The sequence below is a fragment of the Oxyura jamaicensis genome, chromosome 27 (genome assembly GCF_011077185.1).
Source record: "Oxyura jamaicensis isolate SHBP4307 breed ruddy duck chromosome 27, BPBGC_Ojam_1.0, whole genome shotgun sequence".
Taxonomy (NCBI): Eukaryota; Metazoa; Chordata; class Aves; order Anseriformes; family Anatidae; genus Oxyura; species Oxyura jamaicensis.
This window is the reverse complement of record NC_048919.1, coordinates 609722-631330: the sequence shown is the minus strand read 5'-3', so window position 1 is coordinate 631330 and position 21609 is coordinate 609722. Positions and strand designations below refer to the sequence as shown.

At 59.0% G+C, this 21609-nt stretch overlaps 1 protein-coding gene and 2 long non-coding RNA genes across 6 annotated transcripts; 2 read left to right on the top strand and 1 right to left on the bottom strand.

Annotated features, from left to right (window-relative positions):
* Positions 1-5763: 5763 nt before the first annotated feature.
* Positions 5764-14822, bottom strand: LOC118178863 (myosin light chain kinase, smooth muscle-like). 4 transcript variants are annotated; one of them, XM_035347710.1, is made up of 11 exons: positions 14738-14822; positions 9430-9543; positions 8800-8878; positions 8347-8437; positions 8035-8238; positions 7595-7812; positions 7249-7372; positions 7020-7172; positions 6710-6830; positions 6528-6618; positions 5764-6149 (listed from the first exon to the last, which is right to left on the bottom strand). In XM_035347710.1, the coding sequence occupies exons 3-11, from the start codon at positions 8813-8815 to the stop codon at positions 5983-5985; spliced, it is 1185 nt and encodes a 394-aa protein (XP_035203601.1). In that variant the 5' UTR covers positions 8816-8878; positions 9430-9543; positions 14738-14822; the 3' UTR covers positions 5764-5982. The 4 variants fall into 4 exon arrangements, with proteins under 4 accessions (XP_035203601.1, XP_035203600.1, XP_035203597.1 ...); XM_035347709.1 differs by lacking the exon at positions 14738-14822 and adding an exon at positions 10542-12256; XM_035347706.1 differs by lacking the exon at positions 14738-14822 and adding an exon at positions 9955-10140.
* A 1283-nt stretch (positions 14823-16105) lies between these two features.
* Positions 16106-18008, top strand: LOC118178865. Its single transcript, XR_004756309.1, has 2 exons — positions 16106-16216; positions 17895-18008. It is a non-coding gene; the product is annotated as an uncharacterized LOC118178865 (long non-coding RNA).
* Positions 18009-19665: 1657 nt separating this feature from the next.
* LOC118178866 lies at positions 19666-21360 on the top strand. The gene is made up of 2 exons (XR_004756310.1): positions 19666-20161; positions 20686-21360. It is a non-coding gene; the product is annotated as an uncharacterized LOC118178866 (long non-coding RNA).
* Positions 21361-21609: the final 249 nt, after the last annotated feature.

The following is a 21609-nucleotide window of genomic DNA, read 5'->3' as shown; positions in this document are numbered from 1 at the left end:
CCCCGGGGCCGAGGCAGCCTCCGAGCCCGTCCTGCGGGCAGGACATGGCGCCCGGCCCCGACGGGCCGGGCCGCTCCTCGCCTGCTCCCCGGCAGGTGTCGGGGATGCCGCCATCCACCCTCAGCGAGGGGCAAACTGCCGTGGAAGAACCGGGGCGGGGGGCATCTAGAGAAAAGGCTGGAGAAATTTTGTGGAAAAGGCTGGGAAAAAATGGGTGGAAAAGGTTGGGAATTGGGTGGAAAACTGACAGGTTCTGGACCAAGATGGCGGCAGGGCTTCCAGCGGCGGGCACCACCTCAGCTCGAGCCCGCTGCCTCAGGCAGCCGCCATGGTGGCGCTCGGTGCCTGCAGCATCCTGGGCACCCATGGGGGCGAGGGGCAGGGCGGCCGGGGAGAGGCTGAGGAGGCCATGGCAGGGCCGGGGACTGCCGGAGCTGTCCCCCTGTGTGCTCCTTTGTACGTGGGCACCAGGGTCTCCGTGGAGCTGACACTCACAGGCTGCCAGAAGGGTCAGGCCTCGCTCCTGACAGATCTTCCCTGTCAAAGGGAGGGACGGATCTCTTGTTTGACTTGAGCTTAACTTAATAAAGAATTTCAACAACACAATTTTCTCATGTAATTTGTCTTAAGGATGGGGCCTGTTACAATAGCAAAACCGATTTGGAGAGCTGTGTGTCTAACATCTCGGAAAAAGATGGCAAGTCACAGCTGTGCTGTGCTGAGAGATGAGTGTGTTGTGATTCAGGTATTACTGATGTTCTTTTCCTTTTCATAAACACCTCCTTTATTACTTACCTCTTCCGTCTTCATTTAAGTGTCTTTGCATCTGTTGCTACTAAGTCCTCATACTCCGCATGTCTTCTCTCACCAGTCTTCTGGTGTTCTATTTGTGATGCATGAAGGCTTTTATCTGACAACCCAAATTACTTGGTAGCTGTTCACTTCCTGGTGTAATAGTCCTTTAAAAAAGCATTCTAGAAATGACACATTCAAATAATCTTCAATACTTGCCTGATGCTATTTTTTTACATTCAGGTTGACTTTAGGCTCAGGTTTGTTTTCTTGACTGATTTCAATTCACAGAAAAATACACAAGCAGGAAATCATACTCCCATTCTCTTTTGTTCCCCCGCCTCCCCCCAGATTTGCAGGAGGGAGGGATTCCACAGAGAAATTTCTCTTGGTGTATTTCTTGATGTTAGTGTTACCCAGGGAATATTTGCTTGTCCAAATAATTATGCCTAGATTCTGCAGCCCAAAATAAACATGAGATATTTGTGATAACTTGTCACAGAAGGATTCAGATCCAGAACTTTGAGGGTATTCAGACAGCTAACTGTACCTCACATACCTCCGGGGAGCTGGACCCAAGAGTATTTGTGATACAGAAGAGATCCATTTCTTGAGGTTCTCCAGCTGCATCGCTTTTCCTTTCTACCTTACTAGAAGATACCTAATGCTTTGTGTAGGTACACAAATTTAGGAAGTGGTGTGGCTGAAGTGAAGGTGAACTGGAGAGAGAGTCAGTCTTGATCAAAGGATCACTTACTAATTCCTTTCTTCACAAGAGCTGAAATTGGATTTCTATTTTCAGTGCTGCTGAATTTCTCAGTGATTGTAATGAGTTCCAGGTATAACTCCACTCTTCATTTAGTCTGTTGCTTCCCCTGACAAGTGTTCATTGTTCTGTGTAAAGCCACGGGAAGCAGTGGAAGAAGGAATGTGTGCTGAGGGACACAGGCTTCTGTCAATAACTAAGCTTCTTCTGTAGGTAAAGTAGTATTTGCATTGTAAAGTACAGGCAATCCTGAAGCAATAGGTGAGATTATAGAGAGAAAGCTCATGTCTGAACACTTTGACATGGATTTTCAGGGCTGTGGGTAGTTTGAAAAACAGACTAAGATAAACATAGTTCCCAACCAGAAGTATTTTGGTCATGTCACATGGTAAATAGCTCATCAAGGGATTGATTATATGTAACTTGGTGTTTGCTTATCATCTGCAGCTTGAAGGCATTCTGCTCGGTTCCCAGGGGATGTGTGTGAGTTCAGATCAGCCAGAGTCTGTATAATGAAGAAAACATGGAACAGATGATACTAATGGGTAGAAATTAGGATATGATGTATGTGAGTATCAAGAGAAGCACTTAGAGTAGTGGAGGAAAAGAGGGTTGCTCAGTGCCTCTGTTTCCCTGGGAATAGAAAACAAAAACCGTGGACAGAATATAGAATATGTTTGTGTTCCTAAGGAGCTGCTTCTCCAACTCAAAACCAGCATGACTTGTGAATGCAGCCAGAACCCATCATCAGGAGTGAGAAGTGTGGTTGTCACAGCTGTCTTCATCAGGTTCTGTACAGTGGTGAGTTCACTTCTGCTGCTGAAAATGTCACTTATGGGAAGAGACAGCAAGGAGATGGACTCTGTCAGGAGCTGCCTGACACAGCCTCTGAAGAGCTGTGGTTGGACCCCACTAGGAATGTCCTACAGCAGCGATAATGTTAATTTATTTGCATCACAAGGGGAGGACCTGGGGGCTCCCTGAGAGCACTGCCCAGTGCTCCGAGTGGAGGTCTGCACATCAGCTCCCAAGTCAAGGTCCTTCTGGATTCCCTTTCCTGCCATGTATCTGCTGTCAATGAGGAGAAAGAGAACCCTGGGCAGAGCACGCTACCACTCCACAATACTGCAGCAGTCTCCTGCTTGGTGGCTTCCCGTGGTCAAATGTACCCAGAAGCAGCCGTCAGCAATTGACATTATTAACAGGAACAGGCCCTTGCCACAAAAATATGGGCCAGGCCTGGGTGCCGATAAGGCCTTGTCAGCAAAAGGGTCCACACGGCGATAGTGAGACAGGAAGGTCACGGCATCCTTCCCCATTAGCCCAAGAGAAAAAACAGATAAGAGCCACAAAATCCCTAATCAAGGGACCACTGACACCTGGGCTTGGCTAACATTTCTGGGGGCTGGAGCACCGTGACAAGTTCTGCTACTTAAGGCTCCTGCCACGGTGACCAGCTTCCCGCAGGAAATAGCGAACTCTCTGAAAGTGGGTTTGCTGCTGTCAGTCCAGCAGCAGTCCTGAGAGTGGGTGGATTTAGTTCTGTTTAATAAAAATAACGCTTTCCTCTTACCCCCCCTCACAGCCTCACCTCCAGCTCCCAGGAGCGCACAGCAGGGAGGGCATGAGGAGAAGCAGCTGGTGGAGGAAGAGGAAGGTCCCAGAGGAGGGTCCCACGCATGCCTCAAGCATTATTTTGTACAGCCTCAGCCCAGCAACAGGCACAGGGCTGCACCATTCAGACCCTGGTGCCTTTCACAGAGTAACAGGGGTTGGAAGGGACCTCAAGAGATCATCGGGTCCAACCCCCCTGCCAAAGCAGGTTCCCTAGAGCAGGCTGCCCAGGTAGGCATCCAGACAGGCCTTGAATATCTCCAGAGAAGGAGACTCCACAACCGCCCCAGGCAGCCTGTTCCAGAGCTCCATCACCCACATGGTGAAGAAATTCTTTCACATGCTGGTGCGGAACTGTCTGTGCTCCATCTTGTGGCCATTGCCCCTTGTCCTGTCCCCACAAACCACTGAAGAGAGGTTGGCCAAATCCCTCCGTCTCCCACACTTCAGGTATTTGTAAACATTGATAAGATCCCCTCTCTGTCTTCCTTTCTCAAGGCTGAACAGACCCAGGTCTCTCAGCCTTTCCTCACAGGGAAGATGCTCCAGGCTGCTGAGTTGGCACAGGAACTAGGAGACCAGAGTCCCCAGGTATGGCTGGATGCAAAAGGAGGGCTTTGAAGTAAGAGTAAGGGGGGAAGAGAGCAACCAGCAGCTCTGTGAGGGAGGGACGGGCAGGGTTTCTGAGCAAAGGGCTCGAGGCGATGTGAGAGGGAGGGATCATAAAATCTGCAACATGAGGCTCAAGCAGGGACACCTCCAGTACTTGGCTATTAGCAAGGAGGTGCCCACAAGAGACCATTACAGAGAAATCCCCCACACCATTTCTAGGAACTCAGTGTTCTGGGGAGCCTCTTTCAAGTGCCTGTATACTAATGCATGCAGCACTGGGAATAACTGTGATGAGTTTCCTGGAGGGAAGAGGGGCCTGAAAAAGCTGGTTCTGATTCAAGGATCACATCCTCCAAGCTCAAGGTGGAAGCAAGGACAGGTAATGTGGAAGGAATAAGACACTGAGCAGCTAAGGATGAAGAAAACTAAAGCTCAAATGGAATTAAATCTACCCAGAGATGTCAAGGACAAGGACAGCTTCTGTAAGTACATTGATGACAAAAGGAAGGCTGGGGAACTATGGCCCACTGCTGAATGAAGCAGGAGACCTGGTTACACAGGACAGGGAGACAGACTGAGTGCCTCAGTCCTTAACAGCCTTCAGGAATCACAGGTCCCAGACAGCAGGAAAAGCTGGAGCAAGGAAGGTGCACCCTCAGTGGAAGAGGATCATATCAAGGAACACTTAAACTGGGCATATATAAATCCTTAGGCCCTAATGGGATGCACCACACAAGTGCCAAGGGAACAAGCAGATGTCATGCTGAGACCGTTCTTGATAATCTTTTAATCATCATGGTGGCTGGAAAAGTGCCCAAAAACTAAAGCAAGCGTCACTCCTGTTTTCCAGAAGGAGGTCCTGGGGAACTACAAGTCAGTCATTCTCACCCCAGTCCCTGGGAAGGTGTTGGGGCAGCTAAACCTGGAAGCTATTTCCAGGCATGCAAAGGGTAAGAAAATAATCAGGAATAGTAAGCATAGACTCACCAAGGGGAAGTCACGCTTAGCCAACTTGAGCTTCTGCAATGAAACGGCTGACCTGGCAGAGAAGGAGAGAGCAGTAGTTGTTGCCTGCCTGGACGTTCACAAGGCCTTTGACACTGTCCCCACGTAGACAAGCTGGTGATGTGTGGGCTGAGTGGGCAGACTGAGGTGGACCAAAGACTGACTGAGGGGCAGAGCCCAGAGGATGGCCATCAGCGGTGCAACATCTAAGTGGAGGCCAACAACTAGAAGAGTACCCCAGGGGTCAGTGCTGGGACCAGTCCTGCTCAACACCTTCATTAATGATGTGGGCAAAGGGGCAGAGAGAAGCCCCAGCAGGTTTGCAGTCCAGCAGAAGGCCATGAAAATGAAGGGACTGAAGCATCTCTCCTATGGCAAAGTCACAAAGTCAGAGCGCTAAGTCTCAGAGGGTCTTCATATAAGTGTGTATGAAGGAGGAATGGTGCAGTGAAGACAGAGCCAGGCTCTTTCCCGTGATGCCCAGTGCCTGGCACAAGCTGAAACATAGGAAGCATGCTCTGAGCACCAGGAAGCACTTCTTCACCGTGCAGGTGACTGAGCCCAGAGAGGTTGGGGGGGGTCTCCCTTCTATGGGGGATTCAGAACGCCCAGACGTGGTCCTGCACTACCTGCTCAAGGTGGCACTGCTTGAGCATGGAGTTGGACCAGATTGACCCAGAGGTCCCTTCCAACCCCATCCCCACTCCTCCCACCCTCCTGGGGTTCAGGGCACAATGCCACCCCCCTCAACCCCCAGGGGAAGGAGGATGCTCCCTATCAAGGGACTTCACCTGGAGCCATCCCCTCTCAGGCCCTGTCCCCAGGGCACAGTGCCAGGCTCCCTTCCAGTCAAGGCAAAAGTGGTGGCCCAGCCTCAGGAGAGCCTGTTGCTGACTCCCAAAGGGCGAGGGCAGCTTGGGCAGCTCTTTGCCACCCCTCCCAGCAATTTTGGGAGAAAGGAGCAGCACAGGGAGTGCAGAGATCCTCAGTGCTTTATTGGGCTCACAAGACATGCAGTGAGAAGAGCCAGGCTTAGCTCTAACCCAGGTAGCCATGAGGGCACTGGTCCCTCACTGGGGACAGCAGGCAGCCCTGTCCCCACACCAGCACAGGGGCACCACGGGTCTAGGCCGACCACAGGCTGACCAGGCCATGGTGCAAGCTGCTGTGACAGTGGAGAAGAGTCACCAGTTCTAGATGGCCGGGTGCTGGGGGGTGCTGGCACTGCTCTCTGCCTGTCCTGCAGCCGTGATGCTCCCAGCTTCCACCTCCCCTTTGTCCATCGGTGGCTCAGAGAATCTGGGACCCTGCCGGGGCAGAGACTCAGGGGCTTGGTCCTCCTCTGGGCTGCAGCATGGGTCTGTGGGCAGATGGACAGAGGGCACGGTGAGGAGTCACCTGCATTCAGCCCTCTTCCTCTGCTGGAGGAACATACAGGACACCTGTACACCAGGCCCTGTAGGGATCAGCTCCTGATCCCTGGGATCCAGAGCACATTCAGATCCCAGTGCTGCAGAGCAGCAGGCACTGGTTCCAAGGCCACAGCAGCACTGGCCCCTCAGGGCTGAGGCCAGGGGGCTTTGGGGCACAGAAATTGCCCCAGAGCAGAAGTGCCACACCAGGGACATGCCCAAGGCACCTGGTGGCACCAAGGCAGGTCAGGACAGAGGTGGGGGTGACAAAGCAGAGGAACAGGGATTGATGGGGTGTGTTGGAGCCAACACTTCAGGGCCCTCACCTTCCTCATCCTGAGCCTCTGATGCTCTCCTCTCCGTGCTCTGGGACAGCAGGGCGAGCCTATTGAGCGCCAGCAGGGCTTTGCCTGTTTTCTGGAGAGAAGAGAAGGAGCACTGAACCCCACAAGAGCAGTCCCCAGCCCCACGTCCACCACCATCTCCCAGGCACATCCCTCCCACGTACCTGCCACTTCTGACGGGCCAGGAACTGCTTTATCCGCTCCTTTGGCAGCGCCTTCGTGCTGCTGGGCAGGGGCTGCTGCAGCCAGGGGTGCAGCAGAGCCTCAGGGCTGGAGAGTCGGTGGCTGGGGAGGGGGCACAGTGGGGTCAGGGGCTGCCATCAGGCCCTTGGCCCCAAGAAGAGGCTCTGGGCACTCCACGGGTAGCATTCAGCACAGTAGGGCTCACTCCTTCCCCTGTTCCTGCCCTCCTCACACCCCAAAACCCAGCCTGGCTCTGTGGGGATGCACCCAGTGCCCACCCCCAGCTCCTACCCAGGGTCCTTCTGCAGCAGTTGGCTGATGAAGTCCTTGGCCTGCGGGGAGATATCTGAGAAGGTCTCCTCCTCAAACTCCCACTGGGCAGCGGTGATGTTGCTCAGCGTCTCCATGTCAGTGTCCCCCTGGAAGGGAGACTCCCCGCTCAGCCTGGAGAGGGGACAGAGCGTGTCAGCAGCAGCTCAGCCCCTTCCTGCCCAACTGCCGTCCCCCAGGAGCCACTCACAGGATGTAACAGATGACACCGACACTCCACATGTCCGTGGCAAACCCAACGGGCTCAAAGGAGACCACTTCTGGAGCCATGAACTCAGGGGTCCCGTGCAGCACCTTCACGGGGGTGTCTGGAGCTGCAGAGATGATGGAGGCGTGGAGCAGTGCCTGGCCAGGACCTCCCCAGGGCACCTCTGCCTGGGGGAGGGGGAGCCCAAAAACCACCCCAGGGCCCACCTTGGTGCTCCCCTGGAGCCCTTCTGGGTGCTGGGCACCCATGGGTGCAGGGTTCTCCAGGCTGCCCACCTCACAGGTTTCCCCACAGCACCCTGTCATCAGCAGGGACCCCCCTCGCTCACCGAGCTTCCGCGCCAGGCCGAAGTCAGCGATCTTGAGCCAGTGGCTGCTGGGGCTGACGCAGACGATGTTCTCGGGCTTGAGGTCGAGGTGGACGACAGCCTGGCTGTGCATGTACTGCAGCCCCTCCAGGATCTGCCGCATGTACTGGGTGCTGCTGGGCTCCGTGTGCTCAAAGTCATCATCCACAATGCGCTCAAAGAGCTCCCCGCCGGCCACACTGGGGGGTGGGCAGGGCGCTGGGGGACCCTGCTGGGGTCTGCCAGCCCCGAGGAGGGGGGAAAACCCCCAGGGAGCCCGGACCCAGCGCTCTGGGTGCATCTCAACACCCAGGTCCCCGGGGTCTGCAGGTTCCCAATCCACCCTACACCCCATGCTGCGCCCCCGGGGCCCAAGGACCCTCCCCAGCACAATGGGTGTTCCCAGCGCTGCCCCCACTCACTACTCCATCACCATCACCAGCTCGGCGGGGCCCTGGAAGGCAGCGAGGCACTGCACGAGGCATGGGTGATGCAGCAGGTTCATGAGCTCCACCTCGGCCTGAGCTGCCTGCTTCTCTTTGGCCGTCCGTGTCCGAAAATACTTCCCAGCCCGGATCTTGCCACTGGCTTTCTCCTGCAGCCGGTACACGGTGCCAAACTTGCCCCTGGGACAGAGCGAGCGCAAGGGATGGAGGAGCCATCACCACCACCCCAACCACGCGTGGTCAGACCCCATAGCTCAGGGGTGGTGGGGATGCAGGACCCCAGCTTACTCTCCGAGCTTCTCCAGCTGCGTGTACACGTCCGAAACCTTCTCCTGGGTGTTGATGACAACATCGCAGTACTCAAAAGCCTCCTCACCTGCTGGCAGGGAGACGCACAGATCCTGCTGGAGCTGAGCCCAAGCCTCACACCACAGGCACCATCCTCCCTTCCCCAGCGGTGCTCGTTTCTGTACCCCCACGCCCCCGGGTCCACTCAGGGCCATCCAGCTGCCTGCCCCAGGCGCTGCAGCAGGGGACAGGGGCTCCTGCGACTTGCACCCCCAGAGCAGCCAGCACCACGCGAGTCGCAGTGCCTCAGTGGTGCGGGACAAAGGTGCCTTTAGGATCAGAAGGGCTGCAGGACCCTGGTCCAAGCAGGAAATGGAACGGGAGGTGAGCAGTGACATGGGGGGCAGGCTGAGGCTGTGTCCATCCCAGGGCAGCCCAAGGACTGTGCGGTACCTTCTGCCTGAGACATGGTGCTGTTGTTGACTCCTTGGCAGGTGCTGGTGTGGTCAGGATGGATGCTGGATGCAGCCCCGTGCTAGGACAGGGGCGCGAGGCAGGTGGTACCTGTGCACCTGCTCCAGCTGCGCCCTGGGCTCTGCACGGGGAAGAGCCAGGGCTGGGCACACGGAGCCAGCCCCACAGCGCAGCCCCCGCTGTGCCCCGAGTGCCTCCCTGCACCTCCATCCTGCAGAGCCCCAGCGCCTCCGCCACAGGAGGCCTTGAGCGCCTTGCTGCCTGCACCAGCCCTGCCTGATGTCCCCGTCCTGCCCACGAGCTGACACCCTGCTGGGCACCCACACCAGCAGGTACACGGGGTCAAACCCGCTGCTCGCAGAGGTGGGAGGCAATTTCAGAGCAACACCCCCGTTTCCTTCAAATCGATCTCTTTCTAGGACCCCTGATGCCTTAGGCAAGAAGCTGCAGCCTTTCTCATGCTCCATCTTGTGACAGCCAGGAAATCCCCAGGAAAAGCTACATTTCTAGGGCAAAGGAGCTGTTTCCTTAGCTCCTTCCCCTCCCCAACCTGCACACAAGTAGGGGGAGAGGACAGAGCATGAGGCAGGGACTCCCAAGGCCCAAACCAAGAGTCTCGGCACTCACCTGCCTCCGTCCAGTCCCGTCCTGGCCCAGGCCACCAGCACAGGTCCCCAGTCTGTCCTGCTCAGACACTAGGGAGCCACTAGAGTCACAAGCAAGCTGGGAAGGAAGGGGTGATGCTGGGGTTGGCATCGGGGACCACTGCGTGGCGCAGCCCGGATGGGGACGTCTCAGCACTGAGCGCCAGCCCAGCTCCAAGAGCAGCTGGAGCATCCCTCCTGCGGCAGTGTGGGAATGGCCTGGCTCTCCCCTCCCTTTCCTTCCCAGCACACAGAGCATTTCTACGTGTCCCATTTCCGGGCTTGGGGATAAACAACCACCAGCATCACTGCTGGGCTGCCCCACAGCCATCCCCCAACCAGTACTGTGGTCCCAAACTTAGCCCCACGCAGGGCTCAGCCGGAGGAACCCTAACCAAAACCACCCAGGGGTCTGCAGAAACCCAGCACACCCCAACACCCAGCAAAGCCGCCGGGGGGGCGCCCCCCCCCCCAGCAACCAGCCCCCCACCTCTGGGCCCCTCACCCCTGCTTGCATCCAGCCCTGGTCCCTCTCGGGACCTAAATCCTGTGGCAGCCCCGCCTCGCCTCACCCCCACCCATGGGTGGGGGCCCAAAAGGGCACCAAGTTCCTGCACCTGTTACCCCAGCTCCACCTGCAGCCAATATCCCCCTGGAACCATTGCTTGCCCCAAACCCACCCCTGGCTCTGGCCACCCCTGGCTCTGGCCACCCCCCTGTCCCCAGCTGAGCTGGGCTCTGGGCTGGCCTCGGGGACAGGGAGGTGTCCGCAGAAAGCCAGGATGAACGGGAATGAGGTGTTGCAAAACCACTCGCTGCCTCTGAGCCCTGCTGGTGCAGAGCAAAAATGGGATTTTCCAGCCTCTCCCCCCCCAGGGCAAGGTCTCTCAGGCAGCGTGGCTGTTCTGACACCAGGCAAAACACCGTGCCTCAGTTTGCCCTGCTTTAAACCAGGAATAACTCGGTGATTTCCCACAGAGGAGCCCCCAGACCTGGGGATGGGGCAGAGGGACCCATCCCCTCAGGCAGCCCCCTTTCGCAGCCTCCCCACGGCACAGGGGACATCACCCACGTTACCTGCGGTGCCCCTGCGGGGTCACGGCGCTGGTCTCACCGCAAAGGCGATTTGGGGCTCCGCCAACACCGGCAGCCACACCACCAGCACTGCCACTCCCGTGCTCAGCCCAAAGTCCAGGGGCAGGGAGCTGAAGGCCAGCGGGAGGCGCGGGGACGACGTCCCCAGCACCAGCGGGTGGTGGTGGCAGGGGACACCGCGGCCACGCTCCGGCGTGGAACACAGCCCAGGGACGGGGGCCTGGCCTCGCTACTTCCCCGCGACCTCGCCAGTGGCTGCAGGAGCTGGGTGCAGCGGAACCCACAGGGGTGGGTGCTGCGGCCGGAGGGGGGGGTCCCTGCTGGCCCCCAGCCCCGTGGGCCAGGGCCGCGCGGCTGCTGCCGGCTCGGTGACGTGAGCAGCGCACGGCTCGGCCGGGCCCTGCTGGGATATTGACCCCGCCGGGATGCGGCAGGGCACGCTGAGGACATGGAGGACACACGGGGGAGGACAGTGGAGGAGAGGCCAGGACCGCCAGCCGCACCCTGCGGGCTGGGGAGGGGGTGGTGGAGGCCCCACTGGTGTCCGGCAGCACCCCCCTTCCTGCAGCATCTGCGGTTGGGCCCCGCTCAGGAGGGTTTTGGGGTCCAGGCCGTGTTTTCCCACCCGACGCGGCAGTCAGCCGGCTTCTTGCATCTCAGCACAGGGCAAAATGGGGCAGAAAGGGACAAAACAGCAGGCTGAGGTCGTGGGGTGCATCGGCAGGGGAGGACGGGGGCTGCGTGGACGATGCAGCTCCTGGGGAGCAGGATCCGGCCCCGCGTGTGAGGGATCCCAACAGCCACTTGATGTCAGTGTTGTCCTGACGCTCGTCCTGGCCACGAGCAGCAAAAATTATAAAACAAAAACGCTCAGAAAAAGGCCCAACCGCCTCGGTGGCATTGATGAGCCTCTCTGGAGCCCCACAGCTGGATCTGTCCCTGCACCCCCCTTTACATCAATGCCAAAAGACCCCGAAGGCAACGCTTCTGGGGCACGAGTGCCGGTGCGATGGGCAGCCCCGAGCCCGGAGCTGTGGCAGCGAGCACGGAGCCTTCGCTCCGCAGAGCTCCGTTGGCCGACATCCACAGACGAGCAGGGGCTTGATTCCTTCTCCTCCTCCCCGCTGATGTGCCGGGTGACATTGGCTTTCTGGGCGAGCCCCGGCCGTGGAGGGGCTTTGGTGTCTGACAATTCCCTTCAAACAGCTCCCTTGTGCAGTTCACATCCCCTTGCTTACGTTTTCCCTTCCTTTTGGGCCTAATTGCTTTCAGGTCTGGGAAAGCCCGTCTGAAATGTCAGGCAGCACGTTACCGGCCGAGGCCAGCCTCTGCTTGCTCGTTATAAAAGTAATTAGATCGTTACCGCCCGTGCCCCGGCAACCATTAATTCCTAGGTGGGTGATGGATGTGTCTCCAGCTGCCTCGCCGCGGCCTCACCCCGAGCAAAACGCCGCAGAAAATGCCCGGATTTGGGGGCTTGGGCCCGTGGGGAAAGTTCCTGGGGTGGGGGCTCCGGGCCGTGTCCACGCCACTCCTCCTCCTCCTCCCGGTGGGAAAGCCGCCGTGCCCCGTCCCTGCGTGTCCCTGGGTCCCCAGGGTGGTTTCCAGTCCACTCCAGGCCCCCCGTTTTGTACGGGACACAAGGCAGACTGAACGACAAGCTGCCTGTTTTTCTGTAGGTCCTACGAAAACTCCTCTGCAGGGCTCTGCCCGTGGCCGTGGCCGTGAGCCCAGGTCCCGCGGGGACATCCCACAGTGTCAGGGCGCGGCCACTGTCTGTCATCGTGCCCCCGCTGCTGCCACCCCCCATGGCCACCCAACTGCCACCCTGGGGGCTGTGGGCAGCACGGGGGGGACGGGGGCACGGGGGGGGCATGAGGGGAATGTGAAGGGGACAGAGGGGATATTGGGGACACCGGGCACAGGGTGGGGACGTGGGGACACGTGGGGGCCACAAGAGGACGTGGGCCATGGACGGCATGTGGGGGACACAGGGGACATGGGAGGGTTGTGGGGGATATGGGATGTGGGGGGACATGGGGGACATGTTGGGGGGCACAGGGGACATAGGAGGACACAGGGGATGTGGGGGGACGTGGTGTGGGGGGGACAGGGGGTGTGGGAGGGCCTGGAGGACATGTGGGGGGACGTGGGGGGACACAGGGGACGTGGGGGCCATGGGAGCACACGGGGGACACTGGGGACATGGGGACCTGCTCGGCTCCCCCGGGGACGGGGCTGGCTCGGGGCAAGGCCGCGGGGGGGGAGGGGCACGGCGCGGGGAGCGGGCGGGGACAGGGCGGGGCCTGGTCCGGGGTGGGCGGGGCCTGGTTCGCTGGGGGCTGGGCCTCGGCCTGGGGGGCGGGGCCGGGCTCGGCACGGGGCGGGGCCGCACGAGGAGGGCGCTGGAGCCTCGGGCACGGCGGGGGGGGGGGGGGGGGGGGTTACCGGGGGGGGGGGCTGGGGACCGGGGGGGGGTACTGGGAGGTGGGGGCTGGGAACTGGGAGCTGGGAGCTGGAGGCTGGTGTGAAATGGCTCATCGTGTCACTGAGGAGCAGTGCTGGGGCTGCATGATGAAGCGTGACCCGTCCCACACACCCCTGGGTCGCCACAAGCCGAAGGAGGACGGAGCGGTTGGGTTGTCGTACACAGCTCTGGTGTCCTGCAGAGGACGGGCCCAGCAGTTCGGGTCAAGCGAGGGTTTGAAGGGCAAGCCCTGGGACTTGGGCCTAGGGGATGAGAGACCAAAGGAGTTTTGAAAACCTGCTGACTGTTGCATGGGACGCCGCGCAAGCCTCTGACATCCGCAAAGAGATCACCAAAGGAGAAGGGGGGAGTTGAAGGACGACCGAAGGACAAAGCCTGGGAGGAAGACTACGAGCCTTCAGCACAAGAGACCCGCCCAGAGGGACCACCGGAAACCGATACGCATGCATCCGTGGGAGGGTTCGGACTCCGGGAACTATTTACAATAACCCTGCCTTTTCTGGGAGTAGTAATGAATGTATAGCAGCCTAGGAGCATAAAAACCAGCCGCCTGATGAAACACGCGTGCGTCTTGGTGGAGCAGAGGCTCCCGGCGTACCCAGCGCTGTTTGCTTGCCTCTGTTCGCTTAATAAATTGTAAACTCTGATTGCAATCCTATCGGGGACTCAGTCAGTTACCACACTGGGAACTGGGAAGTGTTAATTAGGGGCTGGGAACTGGGGGGGGGGTACTGGGAGCTGGGGGCTGGGAACTGGGTACTGGGAGCTGTTAAATGGGAACTGGGAGCTGGCAACTGGGAGGTGGGGGCTGGGAGCTGGGAACTTGGAGTTAGGAACTGGGGGTTGGGAGCTGTTAATTGGGAACTGGGAGCTGGGAATTGGGAGCTGGGATCTGTTAACTGGGATCTGAAAACTGGGCGCTGGGCAGCCACCACCGCGTGCACCGGGTGCGGAAGCCTTGCTGGCAGTGCCTGATCCACAGCAGCCTTGGCACGAAGCGGAGCAGAACACACGGCGCGATGCGGGGTCATGGCTGGGGCTTGGGGCGCCCGGGGTACAAGTCCTCGTGGCAGCCCCTACGGATCATCCCCACTGGGATCATCCAGTCCAACGCCTGGCTCTGCACAGAACGCCCCAAAATAAAAATTTCTGCTGTGGTGTGGCCCCGAATTGTGGTTCCCCCGCCTCTGCTGGGCACAGGACACGCTTGGGGCAACACACGCAGACGAGTTTTGGCTCTGTGTCACCGCCTGTGGGAGCAAGGATTGCGTGTGCGGAACCTCCTGGTCACAGAGCAGGGTGAGACAGCCCTGGGAGGGCGGTGCACGCACACGCGGCTTGGCAGGAGCAGGTTTGGGTTTGCAGGCTAACAAACCTACGTGCAGCTGCTGGGAGAGCCCCCCCCCAGTTATTAGAGGGGCTTTTTAGCTCCTCATCGTGACGATGAGGGACAAAAATAATCACACGTGGCAATGGCAGCCTCAGAGCCAGGGTCAGCCCGGTCAGTGGGACATGTGAGTGTTGCCACAGCTACCAAAGCACAGGAAAAAGCACTGAGTCCTAAAGAAGGGGGTCCTTGGGTTTGTAGAGACAGAGCAGCACATGGGACCGCACGGTCTCACCTCACGTGAGCTCGGGGTGTGCCGAGGAGAGGTGAGGAGCAATGTCACTGCCAGCCTTCCCCTTTTACCTTTGGGAACAGGCCCTTTCCAACGGCAGCCCTCCAGCAGGAGGGTTCAGCACGGTTAACTCAGCAACGGCACAAACAAAGGGGGTGGCAGCGCCAGGAGCCCTTTAACCACAGAGCTTGTCACCACCTGCCCTGACGGCGCGGGGCTGCTGTGGGGACAACCGCCATGCAGACAGCGCTCCTGTCCCGTTTACCGCACACCTTCACCCTCACAGCCTCAGAGAAGTACCACTGAGGGCAACGCTGCCGCCTTGCTCAGAGATTTTAATTCACCAGGAACCGGTTCGCCAGGAACCCTGCTCTGAATCCTTCCCTGAACGCCAGGAACGGAAGCAGAGAAGGGGGTTTTTGGAGGAGGCTGAGGCAGGGAGCGGGTGCGGCACTCTGCCCGCATGTTGACAGCTAACTTCCGAGGAAGAATCAAACTGTTGAAATTAAATCCTATGGGGTGCCTGGGATTTTGTGGTTTACCAACCCAGAAAAGATCTCTTTATCCTTTTGTAGCAGCAAAATTTGATTGAAAAGGCTTCAACGGGCTGCACAGGCTGACTCCACTCCGCCCTGTGCCTCCTGGAAAGCCCCAGATGTCTGCTTTCGCACGTCTTTTTGTTGCTCTCCACGCCGTGCTGCGTGTCCTGACCCCGACACGAGCTGTCTGTTCCCCTACGCGTCTGCCGGGCCGAGCCTCCCGCCAGCAGCGGCGCCGAGCCGGCACCACCCGGGGTTCGGGGACAGGCCCCGCGCGAGGAGGAGCTCACGGGCCGCACTCCTCGGGCCGCTCCGCTCCCGGACACCCAAGATGGAGCGGGGAGAAGGAGGCAGAGCTGGAGTTAATTGATTAATTGAGAATTCCATTAATTGATTGGGATCGCACAAGCCACCGGTTCCCGGAGAGCTCCCCAGGGGCACGCGAGGTGCCCGTGGGCAGTCACCGGGGCACGAGAGAGGCGTTAGCGGGGGAAAGACCCGGCAGCCCCGAGGCTGCCGCAGCGCAGCGCCCGGCCCCGGTCACAGCGGAGGGGCAGGGCCCAGCCCCCGGCCCCCAGCCCCGGCGCCCCCCGGACGCTGCCCCGGGCGGGGCCGCAGCAGGCCGCAGGAGGCCCCAGTAGGCCGCAGGCCCCGCGCCCGTTGCCATGGCTACGAGCCTCGCCCAGGTGCGGGGCCTCTCGGGAGGGGCCGCTCGGCATCACGGGACAACGAGTCCACAACCGCCTTGTCTTCATCACCGCGCCGCGGCGGTGGACTACAACTCCCACAACCCCCTTGGGGCAGCGCAGCCCCCTCCTCTTCCTCTACGCCTCTCATTTCCATTGGCTCCACCGCGACGCCAAGCGGACGCACGGCGGCCGCCGATTGGCGGAAGCGCGCCGGGGCTGAGGCGCTGCCTATGGCGGCCGCGCTCCCCGTGGGGGAGCGCGGCCGCCATTTTGTGTGCGCGGAGGCCGGCGCCGGGCCTCGGTGCCCGCTGCGGCGGGGCCGGTGAGGGGCCGGGGGCGGGCCGGGGGCTCCGCCGCGGCGGGGCCGGGCTGGGCGAGCGGGGCCTCTGCGCGCCTGGCGGAGCGGAGCGTCTCGGAGCGGCTCTCCCCGGGCCGCCGCCGGCACTGAGGGGAGCGGCGGGTCGAGGCCGTGCCCCCTCCAGTGCGCGGGCCTGGCCCGGCGGGGGCGTCCCCGGGGACGGGGAAGGAGCCGCGGGGGAGGCTCGGCCACGGCCTCGGCCCAGGGCCCTCGCTTGGGGCCCGGCCCGGCCCCGCGCTCCCTTCCCCGTGGCTCCGGTTCCCCCCCGCCCCCCGGGCCTGCGGGCGGGGCGGGGGGAGGCCGCAGCTCGCCCCGTGCCGCCGGGGGTGGGGGCGACGGGAGCCGTCCCTCAGGGGGGATCTCGCTTGCAGCGGTTTGGGCCTCGCGGCTCGGTTCCGCCGGGCGGCGGCAGGCGCCGGGCGCTGCGGGGCTGGTTCCCGATCGGTTCCCGGTGGGGAGGCGCGGGGCGGTTCCACCTTGGGACTGAAATTCGGCCTAGGAACGTGCGTCCCCGGTGGGCGAAAGCTGCCGGTTGCCCGCCGCGCAGTCACCGCGCTGCGGGACCCCGCCGTGCGGCCTGCTGCGGAGTAACCCCGGGAGCCCACCCCCGGCCTCACGCGTCGCGGCCGGACGGCCCGCAGGGCCCGCAGGGTTTCTCCCTGGCTGGATCCCGGGGATCGCAGCTGCCGCGGCCTCCCCGCTGCCGAAGCAGCCGGTAGCACCGCGTCACTTCCAGAGACCTGAAAATAAAAGTGCTCCCTGGTGCTGGGGCCGCCTGGGTAACTTCCCAAGCTGATAATAAACTGCAGCAAACCCCGTCTTCCAGTCATAAACATCGCTCCTCCAGCCGGTGGAAACAAGAGCTGTGGAAATAACTCAGGGTTCTTGTGCAAGGAGAGGGGAAAAACAGCATGGCTGCGTGGAAGCAGAGCCGGGGAGGTTTGAGGCCACGGCAGCCGCTGGGTTTTGGCTTCCTGGTGAGCGGGGGGGCCGCTGGCAGCCCCTGTGTGGCGAGCGCCGCGGGTCCCTGCGCTGCTGAGCCCGCTCCCGGCACGGGGCCTGGGCTGAGGCCCCGGCTGCGTTACGGGCCCGGTGTCTTTAAGCAAGGTCCTCAGCCACGATTTTTCTTCCCTCTGCACGTTGGAGGTGGTGCCAGCCTATCCCCTCGGTGTTGGTGGGGCTTGGTTTGGATGTGAAGCGGGGAGGGTTTGGAGGCTCCTGTTTTACGCGCAGCTTGTGCTGTGTGTGGAACCTTCCAGTCATAAAGCAGGTTATTTTGTGTTCGTGTGCTTGGAGACTTTTTTATTTTTTGAAGATGTTTTGTTGAGGTAATTGCTGGCACCTTTTCAGGCTGGCTTCCTTGTTGCTTTCCTAGTTCCTGAACTCTGAAGCTTTGTTTCACACCTTGCAGCATTGCGAAGCTGGGAGGTTTGTTGTCATGTGTGTCTTCGCGTGCACACAATAGCTGAAGGTCTAATTTTAAGTTGATTTTGCCACACGAATCAGAGTTATATTTAGTGGAAGCCGCGTGCCTTGCACCTCTCTGGGCTGTTAGAAGGGTTTTTGGGGGGAAGGGTGGGAGCAGAAATGAGAGAAACCACAGAGGGCCTGATGCTAACAGCCAGGCTTTGATGTGTTGCAGGTGGACCAAAGGCTGCCTGCTTTTTGGAAGGCTGTCGGGCACTGGCCTCACCGGTGAGCACTGTAAAAACTCTCCCCTGTACAGGGTTAACCCTGTTACGCGGCTTCTCCTTTAGAAAGAAATACTGCCTATATTGCAATACAGCACGAGCACCGGGATGGCCAGAGCGGCTGCGTGAGTTCACTGCCGTGCCTTAAAGCTAACGAAATCACATGGAGCTGGCGCAAGTGGAGTCTCGGGCAGGGTAATGCCGTGTGGTCGGCACCCTTCCCGTGCGCTGTAAAATGTGAGACATGGAGCAGCCGGGTGTAACGGACAGCTTCAGGGCAGATTGCAGCACTACAGGTAATCCCAAAGTCAAGCCTGAGTGAAGAAGGCGAGGATCGGCCTTTGGGCAGCAGACGGGAGCGGCGGCGGCGAATCGTCCCTCCCTTCTCAGCTGCGGGCTGGAGGAAGGTTGCACAGCACCTCCTCCTCTGCTGCTGTTACGGGGCAGGATCTGGGTTTCACTCCGCATGAACGTTGCCTGTTACAGGGTGAGCCTGCTGCTGAGGTGGGCTGCTTCCTTCTTTGTTTTCTTGCAGAGTTTTCAGGGAACTGGCCTGCTGGTGCGCTGCTTTGTGCTTGCGCTGCAGAATGGCCGTGACTGAAGGGGGGACATCTCAGGGCCCTGTTGTGGCTGTGCCTGAGCGCCGTAATTTCTGCCTCTTCCCCCTGGGGCGGGGAGAACCACAGTCCTTTCCTCAGCAAGTTGGAAAACCCTCGCGAGGGAGGAACCGTGAAGACCTGTAGCCAAGAGGTCCTTGCACGGCCGCGTTTCTGAGGTCGCTGCAGCGCTGACGAGCCGCCCCGCAGCTGGGGGGGCTCAGCGAGCCCCCGAGCCGTGATGGGCAGGAGCCCCAGCGTGGCAGGTTCCTGCCGCCACCGGCTCCGCACCGACGTGCAGCCCATTAGGAGAGATTTAAGTGAAGCTGCAGAGGCAGCAACATTCCTGGGCAGCACAGCTCACTGCTCGAGCAGCGCGCTTGGATCTCGGCTCACCGAAGGAGCCGGAATAAAGGCCAGCTGGCTCCAACAACGCAGGAAGGACCAAGGTGGGAGGAGGGATGCGCTCCCAAGCTTTGGCAAGCGCGGCTGCTTTGCCCTCCAGGGAGGTGCCTGCCCTCAACTAGTTAAGACAGCGCTGCCTTATTGTCAGGAGGGACTAATTGCTGCCCTTTGATACCACATCACTGCCGGTGCTGCTGCAGCACGTTTATCTTTGTCGAGCTCTCAGATTTTATTTGTTCCTCTCAAACAATCTTGTCACCTCTGCACCAGCTCAGAGCTCTGCCCAGCTCCGGATGAGCTCTCCCCTGGGCCAGGGCAGCTGGTGAAAGTGGGACGAGCTCCCGTCCGTCACCGGTCCATGGGGGTGCTTCAGAGGCCCCCAGATGCAGTAATTCTGTGTCTGCTGTGAGGGACAAATGCGGGAGCTGGAGTAAGCCCCTACAAGGAGGCACGCTGCTCTGAAACACCTTCTGAAACGGGGATCAGCCTGATACAGACGGAGACATTAAAACAGAACACGGCACGCGGCTGTAGACTCAGAGGGTCGATCCCTACGGCGGGAGCAGGGGCACTTTGGGTGCGGGGGCGCTCCCGGTGCTTTTGTAAGTCCCATCAAAGTATTTGCAGGACAAAAACTTGTTCTCTGCATGAAATGTCAGCAGCTGGGGGGAACTGGAGGGAGGGCAGTGGCTGGGTCCTTACAGCTGCACCGCAGATGTCACTGTAACAGCCGGTGCTGCTCCATCTGACTGATGCCATTTCCTTGTGCGAAGCTCTTCACCTTCACCAGGTGCTCTGCGCTGTGGCAGGCCGTTGCTGCTCCAGGCGCAATGCCTCCCGCTGGGCTCGGTGCCGTCGGGCACGGCCCTGCCCCAGAAGAACACGGGACTGCCCCTCGCAGCGCAGTCACTGAGAAAAAAATCTCAGCTGGGCAAACAGCTCCAGGTGCTGGAGAGAAGAGCCCAGGGTGAAGGAAGAGGGCTCATCGGCTGCTGTTTCTCTTCCCAAGTGATGGATCTCTTCCTAACGAGCAGGATCCTGATTAACTCGTTGCCTTTCACAGCACCTCACCCTGGTCCCACCTGGGGAGCAGCAGCAGAGCCTCACGAGCGCCCGGCTCCCTCCCGCAGCCAGCGCTGCTGCACTGGCACTGGCTCTGCCCAATGATGTCATAGCAGAGGGAAGGGAAAAAAGGCGACTGCGAGGCTCCTGAGCAAGTAAACCTCCAATAGTTTTCCTTTTTTCCTTCCCCAAACTAAGGATTGATGCCAGCGTAAACCCCAGAGCACTTTTTTTTTTTTTTTGCCAAGCTCATGTTAAAAACCTGCCTCAGTCCTTAGAGCTCATTCCCCCAGTGCCAGCATTGTCGTGCTGCTTTAAATCCCCCAAATCTGGAACAACTGCTCTGAGCAGAGCAGACCCTTGCTGGGGGAACCTTGGCTTCCTCCTCACCTCTAGTTTAAACCCTCTATTTTTTTATAGAAGGATGTTCCCACCTGGAGCATGACAGGTAGTTGAGCAGGCAGATTCCCCGTTCTGGAGGCACGAGCTGCATTCTGAAACATGTTCCCAAACTTGAGCCTGCTGTCCTCCAATTACACAACCACATGAGCCAGAGCAGGCTCGGCCCCTCCACTGCTCTGCCCTTTAACTCACCTGGGTTTTCCCCACAAAAAAAACAAATCCCAAACCATCAACCACTCATCTCCGTGGCACTTCGCCTGCCTGCCTTCCATTTCAGGTACAGCAGCAAGAAACGAAGAGGTTTGGACCTCACGTGAAACTTCCAGCAAGCCACCTCATTCGTCAGCCCTTTCTGAGGCGAAGTGCTGACGACCAGAACTTTACACGGGGCCGCTGCGAAAACTTTAAGCCTCACTCGTAGCATTAAGACCATTTCCAGGCGTTTTTGCCGTGATTTCAGCTAACCGGCCCGGGTTCTTGCGGAACTAGAAGGAAGCAGGAAAATTAACTGAGCAACTCTTTTAGCTCATTAATGCACGAGAAAGGTGCAAGCAGTGACCATTGCACACATTGCACTAAGAGCACAGGATGTTACTCCTCTTCCAGGTATTTTAAGAGGGCCAGAGCATCAACTCATTTCATGGGATTAGAAGTGAAAAGTAAGGGGGAGAAGGGGGGGGGAGGGGCAGAACCAACTATGCAAAATAGCTAAGTGAGAAATTCCGGCTAATTTTAATCAAAAAACTTCATAGACCAGTTGTAATATCATGAAAATGATTCAAAATGTATTCCCGCGTGGGAGAATGACATTTTGAATATTTTCTAGAAATCACACCGAAACTGTTACAGTTACAAGTAATTAAATTTATTAGACCTCTATAATTTTTATAGTCAGTTTTGGCCAATTTACAGGTTTCTTGGGGATCATTTTTGGTTTAAACACACACACACAAAAAAAAAAAGCGTCATAAATCAAGTTCACTTATACATCAACCCCTCCCCTAGCCCCGTCACAGCCACCTAAAAAAGGGGGAAGCCTCAGCTGCACACAGGCCGAGCAGCACACACACTACACTACAGCGAGAGCGTCAAACCGATACAAGGCTGTGGTTTATTCCGATTACACGTCGTAAAAAGGGTCCGCCGGCGTCTCTGTACACATGTATATAATGTTACATCCCACCGCTGTAAAAAGCCCCCC

What these genes read in the sequence shown, in the direction of transcription:
- LOC118178863 (XM_035347706.1), bottom strand. Translation starts at nt 9,981, where the DNA reads ATGCAAGCAGGGGTGAGGGGCCCAGAG. An exon ending in AGGTGAGTGCCGAGACTCTT is followed by an intron (nt 8,879 to 9,429) that starts GGTTTGGGCCTT and finishes CTGTCCTAGCAC; the next exon opens with GGGGCTGCATCCAGCATCCA. An exon ending in CACCATGTCTCAGGCAGAAG is followed by an intron (nt 8,438 to 8,799) that starts GTACCGCACAGT and finishes TCTCCCTGCCAG; the next exon opens with CAGGTGAGGAGGCTTTTGAG.